Source organism: Heliangelus exortis, chromosome 27 (assembly GCF_036169615.1).
Source record: "Heliangelus exortis chromosome 27, bHelExo1.hap1, whole genome shotgun sequence".
NCBI classification, from domain to species: domain Eukaryota; kingdom Metazoa; phylum Chordata; class Aves; order Apodiformes; family Trochilidae; genus Heliangelus; species Heliangelus exortis.
Window position 1 is genome coordinate 485,308 of NC_092448.1, and position 25,195 is coordinate 510,502.

Genomic DNA, 25,195 nt, shown 5'->3' on the forward strand with positions numbered 1-25,195 from the left:
TCCAGCTCAAGCTATTGCTCCATAATGTCAGACCATTTCAAATATATGCCTAGATTTTCTTTGTCAGGTTGAGCAAGTCTGGGATGGAGTCATCTTGGTTAATTCCTGTCCAGAAACCATCACAGATCAAGCAATTTTTTGTGGGTTTTGGACAATGGCAGAGCAGGAAAGGTTTTTGCAAAGGAATTAAATGATGTGTGAATTCAGGAACTTACAACAAATTGCAGTTTGGCAAAGGAACAAGGCTCACCATTAGACCAAGTAAGTGAATGATCTGGACAAAAGTATCTTCACAAGTATTTGGATTAGGAGTATACTGGGAAAGGAATTTCCTTCCACTTCTACTGCTTCTAGGGTTGAAATCAAAGAGTGGCTGGAACATGTAATGTAAAGAAAATAGCAATAACAAGTCTGGATTTTTTAGTAAGGTCTGATAGTAATAGCTTAGGGAGACAAGCTGTAATGTGAGGGGAGTCCTTCTTACAGGAATTTCAGTGGAAAGTTTTTCTCACAGAAAAGAAGAAAGAATGAGATTCCCAGCAAAATGAGAACAGTGTAAATCATCACAGAGCGCCAGAAACACGTGACAAATCTTTCCCCAAAATACAGAATTGTCTCGTTTCTTGAGCTACTTGAGCTTTCTTTTCCTTGGTAGAAAGAGCCATTACAGATAGTATAAAAGAATGTATTTCCCTTGTGCTTTACATATTTATCCCTTTTAATGAATACCTCAAGGTCTATCCACGTGTGGAATTACATCACCAAGAAACAGACAGAAGATGATGACCATTCAGATGCAGAAAGTCTCTGCCTTATTAAAAAAAACCCAGTCATTTAATATGATTAATATGATTTAAAATTACTTCTGTAGAGAGGGTTGTAGTTTATTCCTAACTATGCCAAAGCATCCCATGTTTGGGGCACTTACATTTTCATCACCTACAAAATGTATTGACATCAAACCTGTGAAACCTCATAGGAGACACAGAAGAGGTACCCCAGAGCCTTCATTTTGTGAGGATATCTAACAAGCATTTTGCTCATACAGTTTTATTTCAATGACTTCAGTCTCCTGCTGTGGAACCTGCAATGTACAGAAGAGTGTAGGCTTTTTTGTAAGGGAGATTTTGTTAGTGTGTATTCAGGAAGTGCAACCAGACTCATCTTGGGAAGAGGCACCAGGCTGCTGATAAAGCCCAGTAAGTATCTCTTCACCGATACGGTTAGGAAAGACAGAGTTCTTTAGGTCTTTTGTCAGATATTTTTTAAAAGACAGAGGGAAGAGCTTCTTTAAAATATCTAGGAAAGGGGGCATAGGGAAGAAGAGCACATTCTAAAAAATTATCTTCATCTTGATGTAAGTGGAACAGATCAGGAATTGCTATTGTTCTGTTAAAATCAGTGAATAACCTTTTTGTTGTGCAAGCACTACGTTAGTCAGGAGGAACCCTACAGGTGAATATATTTGAAATCAGTGCTCATTAATAATTTTTCTTGTTCTAACAGTTAGGTGAAACTGACTTCTGGGACTTAGGTTTGGATCACTTACTGAGTTCATTTCTCACTGAATAAAAAAGAAAAATTAGGATCTTAGTTTGGTTTTCTCTGGGAGTTTCCTACTTTTTTTTTTTTTCTTGAATTCTTTTTCTTACAGCTCTGGTCCCTTGCTTATCTTCTGAGACTGACTAGCTGACAGATATATCTTATTTCCTTCTTTAGACCATGAAAAACTTTAGAAACAGCTATATTAATTCTTTAAAGAAATGGTGGAAATTTCAAACTGCTTCAATATACCTGAGTGTTCTGGCTTTTAATGGTGAGATTTCTTTACAATTTTTGTATAGAGGCTTATTACTGCAGACAACTGAGTCTTTCTGGGAAGTCATCTTTGGAACAGGCACAAAACAAATTATGAAATCAAGTTTCGAAGAATTCTAAAAGAAATAGTTAAATCTTAAAACAAATATTTGGCTCCAGAATGAGAATCACTGTTACACCACACAAGTCCAACACATCTGCCATGCTTTCTGATTCCCTCAAGACTTTTCATTGGGAGGTTCAGAGCAGCAGCTTGACTGGTGTTTGGTCATTTATGTGTGACCATATCAGATATGGTCACATATGTTATTACTAGGAATTAGGGATGGACTTTGAATTAAGGGAACATATCATCTGGGTCCAAAATGATCACCCATTTGCTACCACTCGAAGCCTTGACATGGTTAGGGAAATGCTTGGGGAGAGGTGCTGCTTCTGAAATGGCTTCATGGGCTTTTTGTTATGGAAGAAAATACTGTGTGACTATGGCAGCAGCTATGGGAAAGTGACCTTTGACACAGGAACCAGATTGTCTGTCCAGCCATGTGAGTGTGACCTTTTTGCTGTATGTCTTTCATAAAAAGTCCTCTGGAACAGTCTGTAGATGTTATTTTTATATAACTGACACCTTTCATAAGGAAAGGAGAAAATCCATGCTCTTGCCAGATGCTCTTACACCTAACGTGTTTTACATAGAAATTTCTGTTGCTTAGGGAAACATTCTCAATCTGGTGCTCCAGGATGCTTTAAGCCTGGACAAGATTTCTGCTTTTAGGAACAAATTTTAGGGCTGAGACAGGAGTTGTGATCTTAATTCTGCCTCTTTTCTCTTCGTGAGATACCGATGTATTCAGGGGTCATCTCTGTCAGAGCTGAAAAGGATGACCACCTACAACTTTCTAAAAAAAATGCCTAGACAGGGAACCACAGCTTTTGAAGAAAAGAGCTAGTTCAGGGCAACAGTGTCTAAGACGGTTTTTGTTGCAAAGGCAAGCACTGTGTGACTAATTATGGCTACCAACTCACTTTTGGACATGGAACTCAGCTAAGGATAAATCCCAGTAAGTTTTAAGCCTTTTACAGCACTATTTGCCGGAACAGTTGTGTGATCATTACCAACCTGACCTGAGGGGCAGGGAGACCAGTTCAATCCATGGGGCTTTGCTTTAGCTGGCAGCAGCAGTGACCTTGGTTCAACAAGGCTCCTTCTTCTTGCTCCTGCTCTCTGCCTTTCACATAAGCACACCTGGATCCTGAGGCCTTCTGTTCAGGCACACACATTTAGTTCCATGGACACTGGTACCTGTGAGAATCTGGGCTGGGCTGTGGATGGCTCTGTTCAGCACAGCCATGTGTTCTGATGAAGGGCAAGAAAGTCTTTTTGAAGACTCAGGTGGCTGAGTGAAGAGGCCCATTTTGTAAAGACCTCTCCCACTGTGCTAACAGTGGAGGATGGGGAAAACTTACATGGGGGACTGGAACCAAACTGCTCATTGCTCCAGGTGAGATGTCTCTTCTCTGAGTCAAGGTTGAGTCAACAGAGAAATTCTCTGGTTTCAAAAATAGCAGTGGAGCTCTGTGGAGCAATTTAGGATGGCTTTTGTCTTCCCTGGACAGTAGCATTACACATTCTATTTAAGTAAGGGGCACCAGAAAAGTCTCCATCCTGGGGAAAGGAAGCAAAGGAAAAGTGTACACAAGTGAGTGAAATACAAGAGGAGAGATGTGAGAAAAACCTAATGGTCTTTAGTGAGTGGTTCAGGTTTGGATGTGTTGAGGATGGAAATGGAAAGGGAATTGCTTTGTGGCTCTTCCTTGTGGTGTTATGAGGCTGTAGTGAGTGAATCAACCTTAATGATTCTATGATTTTATGAAAGAGAATAAGCAATAGAGCTGGCAATACAATGTAATACAGTGGAAGTGTGTGTGGAGGAAATGAAGGATTTCCTTGAGGAAAATTATTCAGGTGGACTGGGTTGTGTAGGAAGGGCAAAAAGGTTTTTGTTATAGGAAACAACACAGTGTCTATGAATACTTACCTACTTACATTTGGACAAGGAACCAGGCTTGTGATAAAACCAAGTAAGATTTCTGAGATTTGGGAGATTAGGTGATTTGGTGGAAAAAAGAACACAAGGTAAACATTGGCTAGGAGAGTTATGAAGTGCAGTTCAGAAGCAGGTTGTTTCCCAAAAGTATTAACAAGTAATCTCCTGGTTACTATAAGACCTGCTGGATATTGTAGAATAGGAGACATGGTCTGTAGCCTATTTCTTTCCTTCATGTGAAAAGAAGCTATAAAGAAGGAGGGAATTTCCCATTCCTGCTTGGATTTGCAGAATCACAATGCAACTTGACAAAAAAATCATTCTTTTCTCCTTTGAGAAATGAACATGTATACTCATGCCTAAGAAACCTCCAGTAAAATTACTTCATTCATTGAATATGAGGTAAATTTTCAGCCAGAATTGCAGATGATTTTGGAGATTTTTTACTTTTAAAGAAGAAAAACTAGCAAGAAGTAGGACACTCTTTGAAGACTGTGAAAAATAATTTTCTTCCTCCACTGAAAGGAGGCTGAAGGAGCTATTAATATTTCATCTGTGGTGTAGATGTTAACTCTGTTTCCTCAGAAATTTAATCCTACATTGTCCTTGGGTCTGAGAGCAAACTGAATTGTCATTTCTTTTTGTGCTTTGGTTATGGGAATTTTGTTTGGTTTATTTTTCCATTTGCTAGGTCAGATGCAGCCTTCTGTGAATCCATGGACTGATTTCTGATATTAAATGGGGGGGCTTGTGCTTTTTTCTTTAGTATAACAAACCAAGACATTTTGACACTTTGTCCTGAGAAGTCCCAGTGTCCATTAGTGTTTTCTCCCAGAAGCCTAAGAAAGTCATTCCTGAATTTTTACCTTTCCCTCCCCTTGGTATTGCATTTCCCAAGAGGCTCATGTATTTTGTCTCAAAAAAGAGGCAAGAGGGGGTGAAAGAGAAGAGGGAGTTCTTGCTAGGGCATGTAGCATTGTGTGAACAACAACTTAGGAAAACTCCAGTTTGGACCAGGGACAAAGCTACATGTTTTGCCAAGTATGTTTTCTTCTCTTGCTTCTCCATTTTCCCCTGACCCCTCACCCTTGCATTTTTCCCACTTTTTAGGAAAAAACAAAACAAACAAACCTGACCAAAAAGAGAAGTCAGAGCCTCAGCTAGAAGACACAGAGGACTTTGATTTTTCACAGCCTTGCCATGGCTGGGCAAAGGCTTGGGGAGAGGTGTTGCTCCTGAAGTGGCTTGCTGGGCTTTTTGTTATGGAAGGAAATGCTGTGGGTTTATGATTCTGGCTACAACAAGGTGACCTTTGGCTCAGGAACCAGATTGTCTGTCCAGTCAAGTGAGTGTGCAGTTCTCATGTTCATCCTTTGTTTAAAGTTCTCGAGTGTCCAGTGTAGTGCCCTGACAGACATACTAGTATCTGGTTCATGGTAGAGATGGGAAGGAGAACATGGTCAGGCTTTCAATTCAAGGCAAAGTGTGTAACCCACAAGGGGAGTCTCTAAGACAGTAGATGTGCACTGAAGTCCCACTTGGAAGAGTAAGTTTATCGGGAACATTATTTCAGGAACAGATTTGTTGTGGGTAGCAGCACTGTTGATGAGCTTCTTGCATCAGAGAGCTTTTCCATAACTTTTTGTACAAGGTCATTTGCAAGGCTGCAAGGACATTTTTGTAATGAAATTTGTCAGAATGCATATGATGCAGAGAAAGTCTCTTTGGAAAGGAAGCTGATCTGCCAGTTCTAGCCTGTAGCGAGCCAATTGCTCTGGATCTGGAACTGGAAGCTTTCTTCACATCTTCCTTTATATTTAGTTGGGAACTGAAAAGTGAAACCCAGGAATCCCTCTTCTTCTTCCAGATACCTCCATGACAATGGTCCAGTTATTCCTGTCTTTCAATTCTTGTCCTTCATTGAGGATGGTCACCATCTGTGCACCATGCGATGGTCACTGACCAATCGTCTTCCAGCAGCCTTTGAGACCCACAGGTCATTTTCATGGGTTCAGTACCAAGATGGGACTGGGGTGTGTTGAGAAAAGGCAGATGAACTTCAGTGTGCCCTAAAGCAGCACCTGGCCTGTCCACAGGTAGTCACTTGGAAGCCACCAGTACCACCTCTCCTGAAGGCTCCATATGCCTTCACAGCTCCTCTCTGCTGTTTGTAGTTGTGAAGTCCTCAAGCCATGGGATGTTGGGTGAACTATGGACAGAGTAGCACAAAACTCACCTTTGGGAAAGGCACAAAATGCTCTGAAAATCCCTATCAGCAGGTTGGTGGCACTGCAGAAAGACAAAGAGGATTTGTGTTCTTCTAGGTTTGGCCTGGCTTGGCAAAGTCTTGGGGAGAGGTGTTGTTTCTAATGTGGCTTGTTGGGGTTTTTGTTATGGGAGGAAATATTGTGTGATTCTGGGTATGGCTATGGCAAGGTGACCTTTGGCTCAGGGACCAGACTGTCCATCCAACCATGTGAGTGTGCACTTTTCTTTTGTGTCCTCTGTCAAAAACCTTTGAGTGTCCACTGGGCCACCCTTTAGAAGTACTTGTATCTGAATCATATAACATATTGGAATGAGAAGATAGGTGCTATTTCATTTAATGCATACGGAGCAAACCATCAGGAGAGTTCCATTCCATTGAATGATGAAATTCTCCAAAAGACCCAAGGTCTTGCCTTAGTCATGTTCCATTGCTTTGACTTCCTTTAAAGTATTTTACAGAGTGTAGGTTAATCTAAATGAGGGGTTGTGCCTTCACTCTATACTTAGATGGGGACATGTGCTGCAAGCAATTATATTTCAGATCAGTTTACCAGCCTGCTTCTGTCTCATCTTAAGTATCTTTGGAAGCTGGTTTAGATGACTACATAATTGAAACATAATTTTCCAATGGTTCAAAAGCACTCCAATTTTTTGGAGACAGTGTGTCTTCCTTAGAATCCTAGGTGCTACTGCTGTAGACCTTGCTTCAGCCACTGCTGCCCATCACTCTGGTTAAAACCCTTATCAGTACTGCTCTTTCACCCTCCAGGATGAGGTATGGTGACTACCACTCCAGAGTCTAGTGAATTAATGCAGAAGGGAGGAGGGGCCACCCAGTAGACCCCAGTGAGAATGCTGGGGGGGAAAAGTGATGTTTGGCAGGGGCATCATTTTAACTGTGAGACCTTCTGAGCAGCATGGGATATTCTGGCTAAGTGTGATTGCTGGTCAACACCTGCAGTACTGAGCTGGGCACTCAGCTCTATGGGATAACATTTCTGAGAATACTGAAAGGTGTGGAAATGGCTGAGGTGCTCAGCTCCACCATAATATTTCAGGACCTTGTGAGGCACCTAAAGAAAGCTACTGTTCAAGTCCTTCAGCCAACTGGTATCCTCAGTCTCTAGATGATTTGGCTCTTTGATTGCACAAGTGCTCTTTTTCTGAGATATGATCGTGGTACTGGTGTAGGACAAAGCTGCAGGCAAATGAGACCTCATGATTAGGGTTCAGGGTCCAAGTAAGAGTGTTTCAGGGGCAAAATACATTTAAACAGAGACCAAATGGCCAGAGATTGGAGGGAGTCTTTCCTCCCTTTCAGTGGATGAGTCTCAGGAGTTGTGGAGAGGAAAACTGCAGATGTGCTCAGTGATATTTTGAGAGAGTTTGCTCCCCTGGAGCAGAGAGTATGATGCTGGAGAGAAAGTTGTCTCTGGGACAGGAACAAGGTTGTTAGGGCTGCTACATAAGTACACAACCCTGTCTTTTGTGGAAGAGAGTCATGAATGAGCCTGAAGGACAAAATGCACTACAGAATACAAGGGTAGGGATAGTTTCCGCTTGGTATATAAAATGTTCTTTGCTTTATGTAACAGCAGCAGAGACCTTGGTTCAACAAGGCTCCTTCTGCTTGCTCCTGCTCTCTGCCTTTCACATAAGCACATCTGGCTCCTGAGGCCTTCTGCTCAGACATAGACATTTAGTACCATGGACACTGGTACCTGTGAGAATCTGGGCTGGGCTGTGGATGGCTCTGTTCAGTACAGCCATGTGTTCTGAAGGGTAAATCAATAATGCATTTATTTGTGGCAGAATCTCAGTTGTCATCCCTCCTTCAGATGTGTTTGTCGAGAGATTTCGTATCAAGGTTACAGTGATTCCTGCTTTCAAATTCCTGATGTTGATGGGAAGGAGCAGGTGTCCTGAAGATTAGTTGTAGAGTAACTGGCATGAGAGCTGATGGTTTTTGCTGGGCTGTGAAGTACTGTGTGAATACAGGGAACTACAAACTGACACTGGGGACAGGGACACGCCTGGTTGTGAAGCCCAGTGAGTACAACTGCTGCCCAGCTGTAGGTATTCCTTGTGTTTTGTTATCTCAGTCCTGCCTTGCCAGCTCCATGAGCATCCAAATTTGGCTGATCAGATCAGACCCATTCCTAGCAAAATGGGCAGTGGGCTTTTTGGCATCCCTTTTCCTGGGGCTGTACTTTGTCAGCTGTGGGGTCCACATGCTGCCTGCTTTCCTCCAAGATTGACTTGGGCTCAGGAGAAGCAGCAGGCCCTGTAAATGGGTTTTTGACCAATAGGACCAATGCTGATCCTGCCAAATAGCAGTGGGAAGCACTGTCCCTCTTCTGCTGCTCCTTCCAGCCTTGCCATGGCTGGGCAAAGGCTCGGGAAGAGGTGCTGCTTCTGAAGTAGCTTCATGGGATTCTTTTTATGGAAGAAAATACTGTGGGGTTTTGGCTATGACAAGCTGACCTTTGGCTCATGAACCAGACTTTCAGTCCATCATGTGTGTGCAATTTTCTTGTGTGTTCTTTGTTTAAAGTCCTGGAGTGCCCAATGTAGCACCCTGTCAGACACACTTGTATCTGCTTCATGGTAAATGTGGGAAGAACAATACTTATTTTCAATAATCCTTGAGTGTCCCCCAGAGAGCCCTGGTGATGTGCCTGTTACATATGCAGAAAAGAGGGGGAGAAGAATATGCATGCTATTTTAAGGTGCATACGGGTGCACAATTTTTACTGCTTAGAGAAATGTGCTGAGGATAAAGTGCTCCACGATGCTGATATTCCATCAGCAAGCATGAATAGATTTGTGGTTCCTGACAGATGGACAGATTGGCCAAGACAGTGATTGTATATGGCTGTGGAGGGCCACAGGAGAGAGCTAAAGGGGGTTGAGTTCTGTTCCTTACCTTAGGACATACAGCTAACAGGCAAGGTTCAGATCTCATGCTGTGGATCCTTATGATATTGCTTACAGTTGGATAAGATTTGGACAGTGAAAAGAGTATTGCACTCTTACCCAGCAATTGTGCCCTAAGGCCATGCTGTAACTTGTCAAAAAAAAAAAAAAAAAAAAAAAAAAAGCTGTAATATATCTTGCTTTGTAAAAAGAACCCACCTGCAGATGGAAATATGGACAAATAGGAAAATGGACTTCTTTGGTTACTCTGCCCCTAGAGTGGTTTCATGTTGTTATTCCTATCTCTTTCTTCCATTCCTGTACAACAAGGTTTTGGGGCAGGGATCATAAGGTGTTCCCTGCTTAGTAAAGAGTAGGTTCTCCCCATATTCCTATACCTGAGGTGACTGTAATCGTTTGAGTATTTATCACCTCTAGCAGAGGCAGATCCATGACTGAATGTGTCCAAAGCCTCCAACACCCACTCAGGAAGCTGAGTGAAGAGGCCCATTTTGTAAAGACCTCTCCCACCGTGCGGGATGGGCAGGCAGGAAAAACTCACATGGGGGAATGAAACCAAACTTCTCATTGTTCCAGGTGAGCTGTCTCTTCTCTGGGTCAAGGTCAACTCAACATTGAAATCCCTGTTCTTTGGCTTCAAAAATAACAGTGTAGTGGCTCTGTGAAGCAATTTGGGATGGCTTTAGTCTTCCCAGGACAGTAGTGTTACACGTTCTAAGTAAAGGGCACCAGAAAAGTGTCCATCCTGGGGAAAGGAAGCAAGGGAAAAGTGTACACAAGTGAGTGAAATACAAGAGGAGAGATGTGAGAAAAACCTAATGGTCTTTAGTGATGGTTCAGGTTTGGATGTGTCAAGGATGGAAATGGAAAGGGAATTGCTTTGTGGCTCTTCCTTGTAGTAATAATGAGACTGTAGTGAATGAATCAACCTTAATGATTTTATGAATGAGAATGAGCAATGGAGCTTTGCAAAATGGTGCCCTGGCATGCATATATGCTGACTTGAGACTTGAGACTATGGCAATACAAGATTCTCACTGCAATAATCTAACAAACATTATGGGGCATCTCCTCAGCCTATATAGTGAAATAAACATTTCCTTCAGATACATTCCTAAGAGCTTTCCAAATGTATACTGAAACCTCAGAGTTGGATGGTAGAATAAGCAATGGTGTCCTTGCCACAGAGAATGTGTGCTTAAAAGCTAAATGGGAACCATGCTCTGCAATTACTCTTGACTAATTCAGGTGGGAAGTCAAAGGGAATTAGATGGTGAGGTGTGTACAATGCCAATGATCACAAGGTCAGCTGTGAAGTAACAGCAAATAAACTAATTTCTGACAGAGGAATCTGACTGGCAGACTAAATAAATGAGGAATGAGATGAAAAATAGAACTTGTGATGCAGGTGGCTTTCTGGAAGAAATGAGGTAAATATGATGGAGGGGAATATTAAGAAATAGATATCTGAGAACTGGAAAGATGTAAAACACCATGTGAAAACAAATTAGACAGAAGAAAAGCTATATGATGTGTTCAAATATAAAGAGGATTTATTTTGGTGAAGTATTTAGCTGTTGAAGGTTCCATTCAATACCACTCTGAATATTGTAGAAGGCTGCACTATTGTGTGACTATGGAAGCAGTTACAAATTCACATTTGGATCTGGGACAGTACTTCTGGTCTCCCCAGGTACATTTACCTTGATTTTTTTGCCTAATTTGCTAGATTGTTGCTGATACACAGCAAGATCTGGGAAATGCAAGCTTTCAAAGATATAGTAGCCTGGAGTCTCATCCTAAGTGGTGGAATTTATTCCATGGCCACCATCCAAGCAGTCTTGAGGCAGGTGCAGACAGACATATGCTCTCAGTGTTCTTCAACCAATTGAATAATTTCAGTGACAAAATAAGACAAAGTCTGGTTTTGGTCTTCTATGAAGTAGGTCATATGGATTTGTTCTCTTCTAATGGCAATCCATGCCACTTCCGTTGGCTTCAAGCAAAGTCATGGATGATATAAATCAAATTAAAATGTATTGGATAGACTTGATGACCTTAGAGGTCTTTTTCAACTAGAATGATTCTGTGATTCTGTATTGAAACACAAGAATGGCCATAAAGTATCCATTTAAGGTGATTATCATAATTTTATCTGTTCTTTGCTTGTAGCAGAATCCCACCAAGGAACAGTATACTCTCAAGATTTTCAATATTAGTGCTGGAATGGGAATTGGACTGTCTTTTGCTGGTTTGTCTGATGTACACATACTGTGCTATCCACAAATATTGCAAGTGGATTGTGTTTGTGACTGGGACTTGAATCAGGATTTGCTGAGCTGTCACAGCTACAAGGCTGTGAGCATTAATGCTAACTTCTGCTGTCACGAATCTGATTAAACAAGTGTGTGTTTATCTTGAAGCAATAGAATTAGAAGGCTCAGATGGCCTTCTCAAATCCCTGCGAAGCTCCAAGATCTGGGACTTTTTATTGTCATTATTATTCGATCTCCCTAACTTTGGTCCTGATAATTTTCTAGAAGATTTCTTTGGTACTTTGATGGTAACTTAAACTATGAGTTTCACCAGTGCTCCCTTAAGTTATTCCCTGCTCTGGAATGTCTATTGACCTCATTTTCAGTATCAGCTGGGAAGAACTGTCTACATTTTTATAGAGGTTGACACCAGTGTGCCAATCAGGGATATGTGAAATTCACATTTGGAACTGGGACCCAACTTCTTGTTATTCCAAGTAAGTCTGAGCTTTCTATTTCATATTAACACCAGGACTGTCAAATAAGTTACTGATTGGGTAGATGGATTAGGGATCTTCATGGAAGCATGTTCCAGCTTCTTTCCAGTTTCCCTTGACAAAAACTAGTTCGAATAGAGATGTTGTATTGAAATCCAGGTGTCTGGCTATGGTGCAGTGACCCACTGCAGAAAAGAAGAGCCGAAGAAGAATCTAATGCTCACACAGTTTCATTGTCATGGCATGGGGTAGTCATACATAGAGTGCTGCAAGCAAATGCTACATAAGTTTAGCAGTTTTACATAGCTTCTGGCTACTCAGGTTTCCTGATTTAATTTTTGCATCCTTAAAACAATAAATATACAATATCTGAATGTTATTCTGACTAATGGCTTAGAGACTGGATTCTCTAACTTCTTAGTCTAAGAGAATATGTCATATTATTTTTGCTTTAAAATCCCTTTCCACATTTGTAGGAACTGTTGTTACAGTGTGAGTAGTCAGGAACTAGAAACGTGTATTTGGAAGGGGAACAAAACTTGTTGTGATGCATGGTCAGCCTCTTTCCTTTTCTCAGTTATACTTCAAAATGCTTTAGAAACCTGAATAGACGGAAGAAAATTTCCAGTATCTTTGTGTGTCATCCTCTGGTAGACAGCTTTCCCACATATTTTGGATGAGTAACCATTGGAATTTGTGGCTGGTAGGAAGGAATTAATTGCAAAGGCTTCTTGTTGAGTAGGAAACTTAAAGATACAAATCTGTGTTTGGACGAGGTTCTAGATTTAAAGTCAACCCAGGGATTTCAAGAAGGACAAGCTATGAAGGTATGAAGGTGGGGACAATGTCCACCGGTTAGTGTTTCTGAATAGGTCTATTGAGAATTAATATAGACTCTAGATGGATAGTGGAGGGACAAGTGAAGACTGAGAGAAAATGAACCCAGGAGTATTTCTCAACAAGGTGCTTGTGAAGATGCAACAGGGAGACTGGAAATAGCAGGAAATGAGATAGCATCGGAAATATATTTGGGCCTATCGTTAACATTAATTTCTGAGTCCTGTCAGGCAGTAATAGCGTTTGCGCAGTAATTATAAGTAGCAAAATATTAGCCTTGGCAGAGCTAGCTTTATTTTGCAGACACCAGAGTCTGCATTTTTCCCTTAGATTGAGAGGAAAAAAAATAAAATAAAATGAAAGGTATCTCTGTTTCATGCTGAACTTCACAGTTTCACACTGCATTGGGGAGAAATTTCCCAGGTGACTTATACCATGGTATTTGCAATCATTCAAAATGAGCTGTGTGGCAAACCACAGCTAGGAGAGTCATTTTTGGAAATGCTATCTATGATCTCAAATATGTTATCTAATTACATATACCCATTAAACAGACCAATCAGGAAAAGATAAAATTTTGGTGTGAAATAGACATCTACATCTGAGGAAAATCCACAAATGTAAGGTCAAAAGTTCTCCTATATTTTATTTCAACTTAAAAAATTCCTTCTTCCATGTAGTCTTAGAAAGGAATTTTACATTAATTCTTTTGAATGTGGTGTCTTGATGGTTTTTCTTACTCATTAAACAAATGGGAGCTTTTTGGCTGGCACCACAGGAGTAGCTAATCTCTAATTCAGAAAGTTTCCTTTTTTGGATTTGAAATTACTTGAATAGATGATATTTAAAAGTGCTTTCAAATTCAAACCATTCTTTGATTCTATGAACTCTTTCTGAGAAAATAAATATCTGGCGTGTAATATTGAAAGGTGTTTCTGGAAACTAAAACCCACTCCGATTTTGGAAGTATAAGCATGCAAAAGTATTTTGTGAAACTGACAGAGGTTGATGAGCAGTCACTTCAAGTCTTTTTTGTTTCCAGACAATTGTTACACAGATGCATGAAGCAATCTCATTCACCTGTGAAGTTTAAAGATTGAATTTGTTTTGAATTTAAAGATTTGAATTTAATTTGAAAAGATAAGTAGAATTGCTCTTTTTATCCCAAAAAATCTTGCCCTAACACTGTTGAAAGGAGCAGCAGAGTTCATAGCAAATCTCTTCTTTATTTAGGTGATGTATGAAAAAAATCAATGTAAGAACACATTAGGGTATTGTTTCCCAACATGAAATTTAAAGAAACTTCGTTTCAGCTTCTCCTTAATGTGAGCATATGGTATAAGCATTTATTCTGGTTCAGTACTTGAGAACTATTTAGTCCAGTGAACCCTTTACTTCTCCTCAAACACTGGGTATTTTCCTGTATTAATTCCTCTTCAGTTTTTGGCTCAGCTAGAAATGTTCCTCTTTAAAGATTTGTGAGAAAGATCTTGGATGGTTTTGGTGGTTTGACTGCCCCAAGTGTAATTACAGGGGCAATGACAAACACATTTTTGGGATGGAGACCAGAATTATATCTGATCCCTATAAGTGAAGCAACACTTTGGTATTTGCAAATATTGAATCTCTGCACAGAATCATCCTTTTACTTTGGATGACTTGGCTGATGCTGGACTAGGACCTGGCTTTTTTTATCTGCATGCTTCCAGACACAAGTATTGGAATTCTAGAGTAGGGTTCAGATATTAAATGTGGCCATCCAGCGTTGCTGTAGACATCCTAGCATCCATGCAGGGCTGGCAGATTTCACAGGGATCTTTGGTAGACCTTTTGGAACCTCCAGAAAACAACATTAAAGTGCTTGTTAAGTCACAGGAGGTGCTGCTCTGGGGTCAAGATTAGCCTGTAAGGGTGTGTGAGGGGATAGATAACTTCTGTGGGCTGGGGGATAGCTCCAGGTTGACTCTAGCTGTGGAATATCTTGTCTCACATTGAATTCTAAGAGGACCGAAGACCTCTATCATACCATTTCCAGTCTGACCAGAGATTCAGAGAATTTGCTTTGGAGGGAATGCTGATAAGCCTCTGTATAGTACAAGCTATATGTTAAACTGGTTCATGATTTTTATGTTTGGGGGGAAAAAAAAAGAAGAAAAAAAAGGGCTTAGATCTCAGTTTGATGTTGGAACAGGCTTCTGCTGCTCCAACCCTGAAATCAGCCTCTGGAGTTGGCTTTCTCTGTAGGCTCCTCAGGAATGGAATTCAAACAGCTCCTGTTCTACCACCTGGAAGATATCTTTCAGTAAAGATGAAATTAGGCAGCTCAGAATACCATGCTTTACTTCTCAATCCTTCCTGCAAATATAGGTCATAAATATCAATACAACATCTGCAACACATCCGCCAACATGTTAAGACAGAGTAGCAGGAAATATCAGTCACAGTGCTGTGGTTATAATAGCTGATATTTACCAAGACTGTTATGTGCAGACCTGTGAAACAGTGTATAGATATTTAAAGGAACCTACCTGGAAAACACACAGTACCAGAACAAAGCCAGGAGCTACTCTGAGCAAGAATAAAAAATTAATATTTCACAAAACACATGCTGCTGAAGCTTCCTGAAGAACAAACAAACAACAAACAACCCCAATTTGTTTTTTTTAACTGCTCAAGATAAAAGCATTGCAAAGATTGAAAGGTAGAAAACCACACTAATTTTGAGAGACAGAGATATGAAGCCCTTCAGAAAGTGTAGTACTCATTATGAGAGAAGCAGAACAGCTTGAACAATTACATTTTTATATCTATGTACTCCATGACAAGGCTGTACCCTGGTTCATCTGTATTTTATACAGGGATCTAAACTCAAGCTTTTTATCTGCTCCTGCATTCGTCTCCCTAACAAATGATCACTGAAATCTATTTCCAAAACAGTAACAAGGAGTATGGGAAGTGAGAAGTGGGGCTTGGGGAGTCATACATTGAACCATATTCTGCATAGCTGGGAAAGAGAAAGTCCCATCAAATTTTTCAAAGCCAAGACAAAGCTGGGACAAATGTACTGCAATTCAGGAGACTGGCCAGAGAATGAATGGCTTTGTGAGTTAAGTTTCTTTCTGAATTCATACTAATAAAGAAGCGTGGCTATTTCTATAAGGTGCAGACAACAGGCAATGGAACAGATGAAAACCATTGGTGATAGAACTAGGGCCAGGACTCAAACAGGATTTTGAGATGGTTTCTAAAAGCCAAAATTTGGTCTTATCTGCCCCTGCATGAAGAAATTAAAACTTCATTTGGGAGCTAAGATGTCTTTAATATTTCTACAATATTTACCAGTGTGGTGTGTGAACAAGGATAAAGCAAGTATGAATCTAAACTCTCAACCCGACACGATTACACTTTGTCAGTTTATAAATGTCCACTGAAGCGCCAGTTTAAACCCATGATAGTCAATCCCAAAACCAAAAAATTCAGGCAGAGTTTTGCTGAGAGCTCCAAATCTCATCTTTGATACAGTATGTTTTTAATTATATTTCATTTATTCTTAGTTAGAATACAGCAATGCCTGTAATATGTTATTACACATGAAAAAAAGATTTAGGAAAGCACCTTCTCAAAGATTCAGACTAAAAGACCTGAACAACGTGAAATGTTTGCTTAGAGTATGTTTACAAAACTAAGTGTGCAAAAAAAAATCCAATCACAGCTTTTTGATATGTGTGGAAAATCTGAGTCTAACTGACTTTCTAGCGAAATTTTAATCAAGAAAACAGAAATAAACCCCAGGTGTCTTGGATCTTTAGACTTTAGTTCACCAAACCCCTACTCTGCAGAGCAAAATTCAGTCAAAAAATCTCACACTGCCCTGTCAGGTGGTGGAAAATAATGAAACACTTGTTTCATCATTCTTCCCCTAAATGTAACCATGTGTTCCTACTGTTCAGTGCCTTTTCAAGCTTTCCTCCACAGGAAAATTCATAAGCTTATAAATGTGGACACCCTTAAGAGTTGATAGTTTATCCACTGTCCTTCTGACACACATACTGCTCAATGCAGCCCAGGCTTCAGGGTAGAGCTGAATGGGTTACAAGAGGAGTGACCAAGTTAGATGTGGACATCTAGGACATGGGGGAACACATATCATTTGAGATACCCTGGGGATCCTGCCCAACCCCTCATTGTGTCTCCCACACTACATAAATTAATATAAGACTCAACATGTAGGTCCTGCATCTCTGTTGTGGATTCTTTGATTGTTTGAAGATGTCCTAGCACACAGTTCCCACTGGAATAAGGGAAAAGCCTCCATACCTAAGTGTCTGTAATGTTAAGACTGAAGGAACTACGACAATGTACTCCCATCTGATGTCTCTTCTCCATTTTCAGATATTACTCCGTCTCCTTCAGCCTACAGGTTGGCCTCTAAAGATGATGATGAGTTGGAAATGTGCCTTATCACAGATTACTCCCCTGAAGACCTTACTCTTAACTCAACTGATAAACAGACAACTGCTATTGTGGAGATGGAAACACCTGAGAACAAGCGTGAAGCAAGCTACCTGGCAACCTACTGGGCCAAGAAAGATGAAATGCAGTGTGAAGCAAACCATAAGGGCTTTGGAAAACTGGAGGGCAAAGATCCTGAAAGTGGTAATGGCATTGTTAGATGAATGTACAGGGCTGGAAATACTCTGTTCACTGTGCTATCAGTTTGAGCAGCATTTGTTCACGCTTCCCAGTCCTGCATGCACTTCTGAATTAGGCTCCCACACTCCAGAGGAATGTTGTCTTGTTGCCTATGTTTTCCTTTGCCTCCCTCCATCCTTGGTGCAAACAAGATTAAGGGTCTAACAGACTGGTATGGTCACAAAAGAGAGATCTTAAAATCATACTGTGTGGGATGAAAAGCCTGAAATTCCTTTGTCCAATGGGTCACTAAAGTTTTATTACTTATTTTATGCCTGACCTGAAAACAGCAGAAAAGAGTATGGGAGGGTTTACTGGACAGAAACTTAATCCATCACCTCTAAACAGACATATTTATCAACTTCTGGAAGAAGAACATTTCTGCTATTAAATGAATTTCTTGTTACTATCTGCAGGTACAAGCAGTGTCTGTGTTACTAGGGTGGCTCTACACTTCAGGACAGGTATGTGCACAGCACTTCAGAAATAAAGCTTGGCTTCTCAAGTTTTTTTGCCAATGTTGCCTTTTTGCAGAATTCCTCTTGGAGCAAAAGGCCAGACTGGAAATTTCCAAAGGGGTCCAACGGGCTAGAAGTCATAGGCTTTACGTAGTCTTCCAGATCTGAGCTAGTCATTTTATGTGATCAGTGTAGTCAGTGCCTATATGCTCTTGCTAGGACTAACAACCACTTTCTGTCACATAATGACTTAAGGAATGAGTCAGCCTTACTGGACATCTGTCTGCATCCCTGACTTCAAAAGAGTTGTTTTTATTTTTGGGTGCACAAACAATAAACCAAATGCTAAGCAGGTGATTTTTGCAATGGGTACGCAGAAGCGAGGTTGCACTAAAGAGTTGGTGCCTCTGAGCAAGCTTTGCTTCAGCTCATGGTTGTGGGGTTATACCAGGCAATGCTGAAGCCCAAGCAATTGCTCAAAGGAGCTGAGCCTGCCTCTGCAGAATAGCTGCACTTTTGCAAACTGCAGCCTTGACAAAAAAAATCCAAACCACCAAGCAGCTAGCTGAATGTTTCCAAAACACCGCTTTGTGTAACAGAAAAATACTCCTGACTGTGCTTGGCTGACTTGATCACTCATTTCAGAACGAGGTTTTCAATGATAAACATAAAATGACTTTTTGGTGACAGCTCCTTGCTTCCCTAATATAGATCAATGTATTTTCAAATGAAAATGGCTTTGTAACTTACAACTAATAGAAAATCCAAGTAGACTTTGTGTTCTTTGAATAAAATTTAACTTATCATCCCCCTGTCCATCCTAAAAAAAATTAGGGAGAAGAAGGAGGGAAGCTTCCAGTGCCCTGGGTTCACAATACGCTGTATATTAAAAAAAAACAGCTAGATGATGGCAGATTTGCATATTGGATAATTAAGTGGTTATTAAATGAAAACCCAACTTGAAACACCAACTGGAAGAAATTACAGTCTTTCAGTGAGACAGTCCTGCTCACTGTCTTTTTAGCTATCCCACCAGCTGACTCAGTCACACGAAGTGGGAGAATTTCGTGAAGAAGTGCTTTTAAGTCTGTGTGAATGTGAGGATGTCTCATTTGGAACGTCTTGTGACTTCTCTGTTACTTTTGCAGATGAAAACCTGAACATGCTGTCTTTATCACAGCTTGGCCTGAAAATAGTTTTAATGAAAGGAATAATTTTTAATGTGCTGATGACTATGCTTATGTGGAAAAAAAAGTGAGTATACATGGGTGGTAAAAACTGACAAAAAATATCTGGATCAGATCATTAGCTATGAATGTTCCTTTTCTCTGTAAGAACTGTTTATGCAGCTTCTCCATACACCATTTGTCTACCAACAGTACAACCCCTCCACTTCTTTGGCCATAATCTTTGTTTTTGACCACCCTTCAAGCCTATTTATTTTTGCTTACCCACAAGTAAATTTAACTTTGTCTTGTTTCTATATACCTCTCCCTTCATTTTCTACAGCTATCTCTTCCCCTGTCTGCCTTCATCCATCCCCTAACCAGTCTCCCAGGAAAACCTGATGCCTATTGACTTTAAGACCTCAGACCTAATGTATCAGTTTTGGCTCAGATTCTTTCTCCTTTCTCTTGCCTAGACACTTCAGATCTACAGCTGTGTAGCTAATCCTGTATCCCAAACATATATCTTTATTTTTATTACAGGAATGAAAATAACCAGATGGTGTCATTCTGAAATACTGAAAAAATCTACTGAGGAATCCTCACCAGAGCATCATGTGCAAGAAGGAACCCGGGCATTTCTTTTGCAAGGGATATCACTTGCTGTGATCACAGTAGTCTAAAAGCTACAAAAAAAAAAAAAAGCTTAAAATTCCCAGCATTCTGCTTCCCCACATGCCTGATTTGCTTAGCATGACAATGCCATTTTTGCATGAAGCATAGTTTGCTATAACTATAAATTGCCAAACATCGCTACTACTTGAATTAAAATGGCACACAATTTCTGCTTGAGGTACTGTTGCTGAAAAATACAAGCTAAATACCATTTGAATGTGAATTTTTTATATTTTGATAGCTTCCAGTATGTAGAGTGCACCCCTGTAGACACTATTTCAGTTCCAAATGAAACACTCTGAAAAGCAAAGGGAGTCCTATTCAAGGTGCTATGCACCCTGTCCTGCTATCTTTTGCTAGATAAGAGCAATGTATCTTTTTTTTTGCTAAAAGATTTTCTGCTAGGTCACCCAGATGTCCCAAATTCAGAGAAATACTCACTTCATTATCACAGAAGAAAATAATGGTTTTTAGTATTTTTTAAAGTCTACTTGTCCTTGACATTTTCTGAATTTAAATTCTGAATTTAATTCTGTCTCCAGGGTTAGTCTGTCACTGGAAAGGAAATTTTCTCTTTTTGTGACATCGATTTCTCCATCTGCTTATAAGCACCAGAGATTCTTTTGGAGGTAGAAAAAACAAGGTTGCCCTGAAGGAAACACACCTGCCCTGCAAAGCCTGAACTTTAGAATCATAGAATCATAGCATAATCTGGGTTGGAAAGGACCTCTGAGATCATCAAGTCCAACCCTTGATCCATTACCCCCGTGGTTCCCAGCCCATGGCACTGATTGCCACATTCAGTCTCTTCTTAAAAATCTCCAGAGACGAAGAATCCAGCACCTCCCTGGGCAGCCCATTCCAATGCCTGATCATGCTCTCTGGAAAGAATTTCTTCCTAATATCCAACCTAAACCTCCCCTAACAGAGCTTAAGTCCATGCCCTCTTGTCTTACTGAGAGGTGCCTGTGAGTAGAGCCCGACTCCCCCCTGGCTCCAACCTCCTTCCAGGCAGTTGTAGAGAGTGATGAGGCCTGAGCCTCCTCTTCTCCAGCCTGAACACCCCGAGCTCCCTCAGCCCTTCCTCACAGGACTTGCACTGGAGTCCCTTCACAGCCTCCTTGCTCTTTTTCAGTTGTACCCCACAGCAATGTCCAAACAGAATGAACGGGAAAGTCTCACCAGACTGGTGGGAGTTATTCCCTCTCATGGGATAGGTCTCACCCTGCTGGGTTCACATCCAGTGCAGAGAACTCTGATTTTGGAACGTCTCATTTTTAGCCAAAAGCCCTTGTGCTTTGTGTGGGACAGGGATCCCCTGTTGACACCATGCCATCATCCCTGCTGCAGGATTGGACTACACAAAGCTAAGCAGCAACACAACTGTCTCCTGGTTTCCTGTAAGGTGTGTCCCCCTGACCTGACACCCTGTGACAGAGTTACTGACCCTTCCTGCCAAGGAAGGACCCTTCCACTTCCAACTTTCTGTGTCTATTGCTCTGATTATTTTATAGTACAGATGTAGAGGGACTCATTCTCTTGTCTCTCCATTGACAGAATAGTCACCCATTTACCCCCAGCCACAGAAAGCCCACAGCTCTTTAAGTACTAGATTCCAGGTAGGTCTGGATCTTGTATTTTGCTCATTACGAAGTTTGCCATGTCACTGGGAAACAGCTTAATGAAGTTCCCTAAACCATATATTAATTACAAAGCAAGTTATCATATTTCACAGCTTTCCAACTGATTACCCTCATTTCAGAAATCTTCAGGTATGTGCAAGGAAGGTTTCCACACTCATTTACCTTTAGCACCACACTGAAAAACTAGCATCCACCTTAAATATTCTGAGTTGTACTTCAAATCCACCCTTAACAGGATGGCCAAGGAAGACAGACAGCATGCTCTTGTTTCCACATCTGTCTTTTTCTCTTCCAGGTTAAACAACCCCAGCTATAAGATTTGCCTAGTGATAGGATAAGTGTAAAATTAAAGTTAAATATTTTGACTCAAGTGTTTCTTAGCACATGATCTACAAAACACTGAACTTGTGGGTCTAGTTCAAAGACACTGACAGCTCCCACCACCACACTGCACGCCTCCCACCCCCCACCATCACTTTGCACTTTATTTATTTTGAGAAATTAAAAAAAAAAACAAAACACAGTGCAAAGTAAAGGCAGGAAATAAAACAGTAGGCCAGGATGCGGAAGGAGTGGGGGGCCCAGGTGGGACAGGAAGAGGGCACCACCAGTTACATGACACCACAGTCAAGATCTGGGTCACCGTTTGATGCTGCCGCAGAAACCACTTCCTCTGGAAAAGGGAGCACATCCTGCAGGTGGGGAGCAGGGCTGGTATGACACGTGGTGGGGAGAAGTGTGTGGAAAAAACCAAGCAGACGTTAGACCACAAGCCAAAGGTGAATGAAGTCAAGGCACCCTCCCATCCTGTGCCCTTGCCGCAGTCTGGTTTGGGTCTGGGGCAGTTGTTTTGGGTCCAGCAGAAAAGATTGAGCTATGTATAGAATAGGCAGGGGAAAGGAGAAAATACATTATGTGATGGGTAGCAGGGAGAGATCTTAGGAATGTGCAAGATTTCTGAATCTGCTGATAGGTCTCTGAACGCTATTATACAAGCAGTGAATCCAAGCCGAAAATTCCTTTTACTCTTCCTGACCCCAAAGGGAGGCAGGGAGGTAGAGAAGGGGCAGGCCAGAGAGTCATATATGGCAGGGAAGGAAATGTTGCCATGGTCTATCTCCAGAACCCTCTCCCCTGTCCTAGATCCCACCTTCTAATACCTAACTGTGGGTAGGAGATTAATTCAAATTTGCATTTCTAGGTTGTTTTTTTTCTTGAAGAAAACACCCTGCTGGGCATTTGTTCTTTCTCATTAAAATTGCCCTTTATACGAACTGTACTCTGCTTGCCCTCTGTCTGCCCTCTTCAGGGACAGAAGCATGGTTTTTACAAGTAGGAGAGCTTGAAGATATCTACAGACTCGAAGATATCTACTTCCCCAGGAGAGCCAATCATGTCCTGGGGTGCATCAAACACAGCACTGCCAGAAAGTCAAGGGAGGTAATTGTCCCATTCTGCTCTGCAGTGATGCAGCCTCACTTTGAGAACTGCGTGCAGTTTGGGGCACTGTAATATCAAAAAGACATCAACCTATTGGGGAGCATCCAAAGCAGAGCCACAAGGATGATGAAGTGTCTGGAAGGGATGACTTAAGCAGCTGAGGTCACTTGGATTGTTCAGTCTGGAGAAAAGGAGGCTGGGGGTGACCTCACTGCAGTCTGTGGTTTCCTCATAAGGCAAAGAGATGGGGCAGGTTCTGATTTCTTCACTTCTGTAAGCAAAGACAGGACTCAGAAAATGGTAGAAAGCTGAATCAGGGAAGGTTTAGGTCAGGTACCAGGAAAAGGTTTTTTGGTCAAGCACTGAAGCAAGCTCCTCAGAGAAGCGGCCACTACTTCAGTTCAAGAAGCATTTGGTTGATGCTTTCAGGCCCACGGTGTGATTCTTGAGTTAGATTTGGACTTGATGATCCTGATGGGTCCCTTCCAACTCAGCATATCCTGTGATTTTATGATCCTATGAATTGTGGATGCTCAATCAGGTGTTGCAGAAGAACTTAATTCTGAGTTTACGACAATTAGAGACAGCGCAAGCTGGTAAAAATCAGAGTGAAAAAGAAGCCCCACAGAAACCCCATGGTTTTTCCTTTTCCACAGGCTCCGGTGCTGTTCCCAGAAGTGGCCACAGGAGGGTCCCAGCCCTCGGTTTTCTCCCCAGAACAGAAGAGTGAGGAGGCAAAAGTCATACAGAGCCACAGAGAGGCACTCGCAGCTCGCAAACAGCAGCAGCTGCAGTAGCAAAGCGGAGGTCCTGATTTGCTCCCCCTGAGAAAATGCCGGCTATGGGTGCCCTGAGCCTGGCTCCCTTCTTATGGGCAAGCTCGAGGGCTCATTCCCAATCCCTGCACGGAGTCCTCTGCCTGCTCCCTATCAGCACAAAGCAGTTCCACTGTTAACAGAACAGCTTTAACACTTGGGGCTGGGGCAGTGTCAGAGTTGGCACCAATTCTCTGCTCCTAGAACTGACCCAGAGAGTGTCCTCTGAGAGTAAAGATCCTGCTCCCTCCTACCTCACTCCTCAGTCCAGATTAGGTAAGAGTTAGAAGCCTCTGGTTTCACACTTTTAGGGATTTAATAGCTGCAGCATGGCTGGAAATGCTAATAGGAAAAAGGTGGTAAACAGGAGCCACATGCCACACTGAGGCTGAAGCTCTCAGCCCTCCTTATGCTTTCATCTCCTGAGCATTTTGCCTCAATGCACATTCCACCACTCCAGTGTTGCAGCTGCAGAGCAAACCAGCCAAGTGTGAAGCAGGATCAGAAGGATGTACTCTCAGGATTGAGTTTAACCCTTTCAAAATGTGTTAAAAGAGAAATGGGATTTCAGTGAGGATGCCTGAGAGGTGGCCTCCACGGGCCCACAGCAGCTCAAGTGCAATTCTTTGAGGCACTGATGCAGCTTGGCAGCCCCTTCCAACATCCCCACATCCATCAGCACATCAGAGTGAAGAAAAGCAAACACTGTGGTAGTGCACCTCTATCACCACCAGGCCCCAGTGGGTGTTTAAGTTCAGCTGGGACATCCAACAGTGGCCCACATGGCTTTGAGGGATATGGGAGGCTCTGTGGGAGGATGGGGCACCTGGGGTGTGCTGGAGGACACCCTCCACTTCCATTCATTACAGCTAACCACAGCCTAACACTAATTTTCCACAGCTTTAAAGCCTGAGGGCAAATTGACAATGTACTTTCCATAATATAAAGGGGCAGGAAACAGGGAGATCAGAAGTGTAGATGACAACTCAGTTTCCATGAGGACCCATTTCCTGCTTCCCTCTGAAAGTGGGGCACAGAAAAAAATACTGCTGGGTAGGAAGGGAGGGAGAGGGTTAAAAAGAGAGTTATATACTAGAGGGAACTTGGGTGTCAGAAGAAAGTCAGTATTTGTCACCAATACTGCAATATTTTAAAGGGCAGATTACAATGACTGTAATGAGGCAGCAGACCCCTCCATAGGACAGTCTGTGTGGAAAAATCTTGAACCCTGTTTCCCCTTCCTTCTCCAAGGAAGTAGGTAAGAGTCTGATGGAGAACAGCACTTCCCAGTGCCAGGCTTAGGAGCAATTAAAGATCTGAAAAGAGAGGAAGGCAACGTGAGCAATGTTTCAGCAGAGGGAGAGAAAATATTCAAAAAGCTCCAAAGGTTGCTACCCTAACAACAGGGCATGCTCTCCACTTTCCAGCACCAAGCAACACCTGTCTCAAAATCCCTCCTCTCATCTGATCAGATACTCACAGACTTGGACATCAGCCATACCATGACATCCAGAGTCCAAGAGTTTCAGCTCTCAAATCCCAGTTTATAAGAGGGAAATGCAAGCATTTTTCTATAACACTCCCAGTTAAACTGCCTTTAAAACGATAAAAGTAAAAAAACACAAGCACAAAACCAGAAAGCCACA

At 41.7% G+C, this 25,195-nt stretch overlaps 1 long non-coding RNA gene and 1 gene segment (V, D, J or C); one reads left to right on the forward strand and one right to left on the reverse strand.

The window, feature by feature from the left end:
• The window catches only part of LOC139787951 (uncharacterized), a 540,427-nt gene that overhangs the window by 342,862 nt on the left and 172,370 nt on the right, over positions 1 to 25,195 (reverse strand). The gene's annotated exons all lie outside the window — the stretch shown is intronic.
• On the forward strand, positions 1,869 to 19,745 carry LOC139787953 (M1-specific T cell receptor alpha chain-like). The segment is given in 5 exon segments: positions 1,869 to 2,363; positions 17,053 to 17,316; positions 17,769 to 17,816; positions 18,959 to 19,064; positions 19,520 to 19,745. Coding segments are annotated over 5 exon segments (546 nt in total).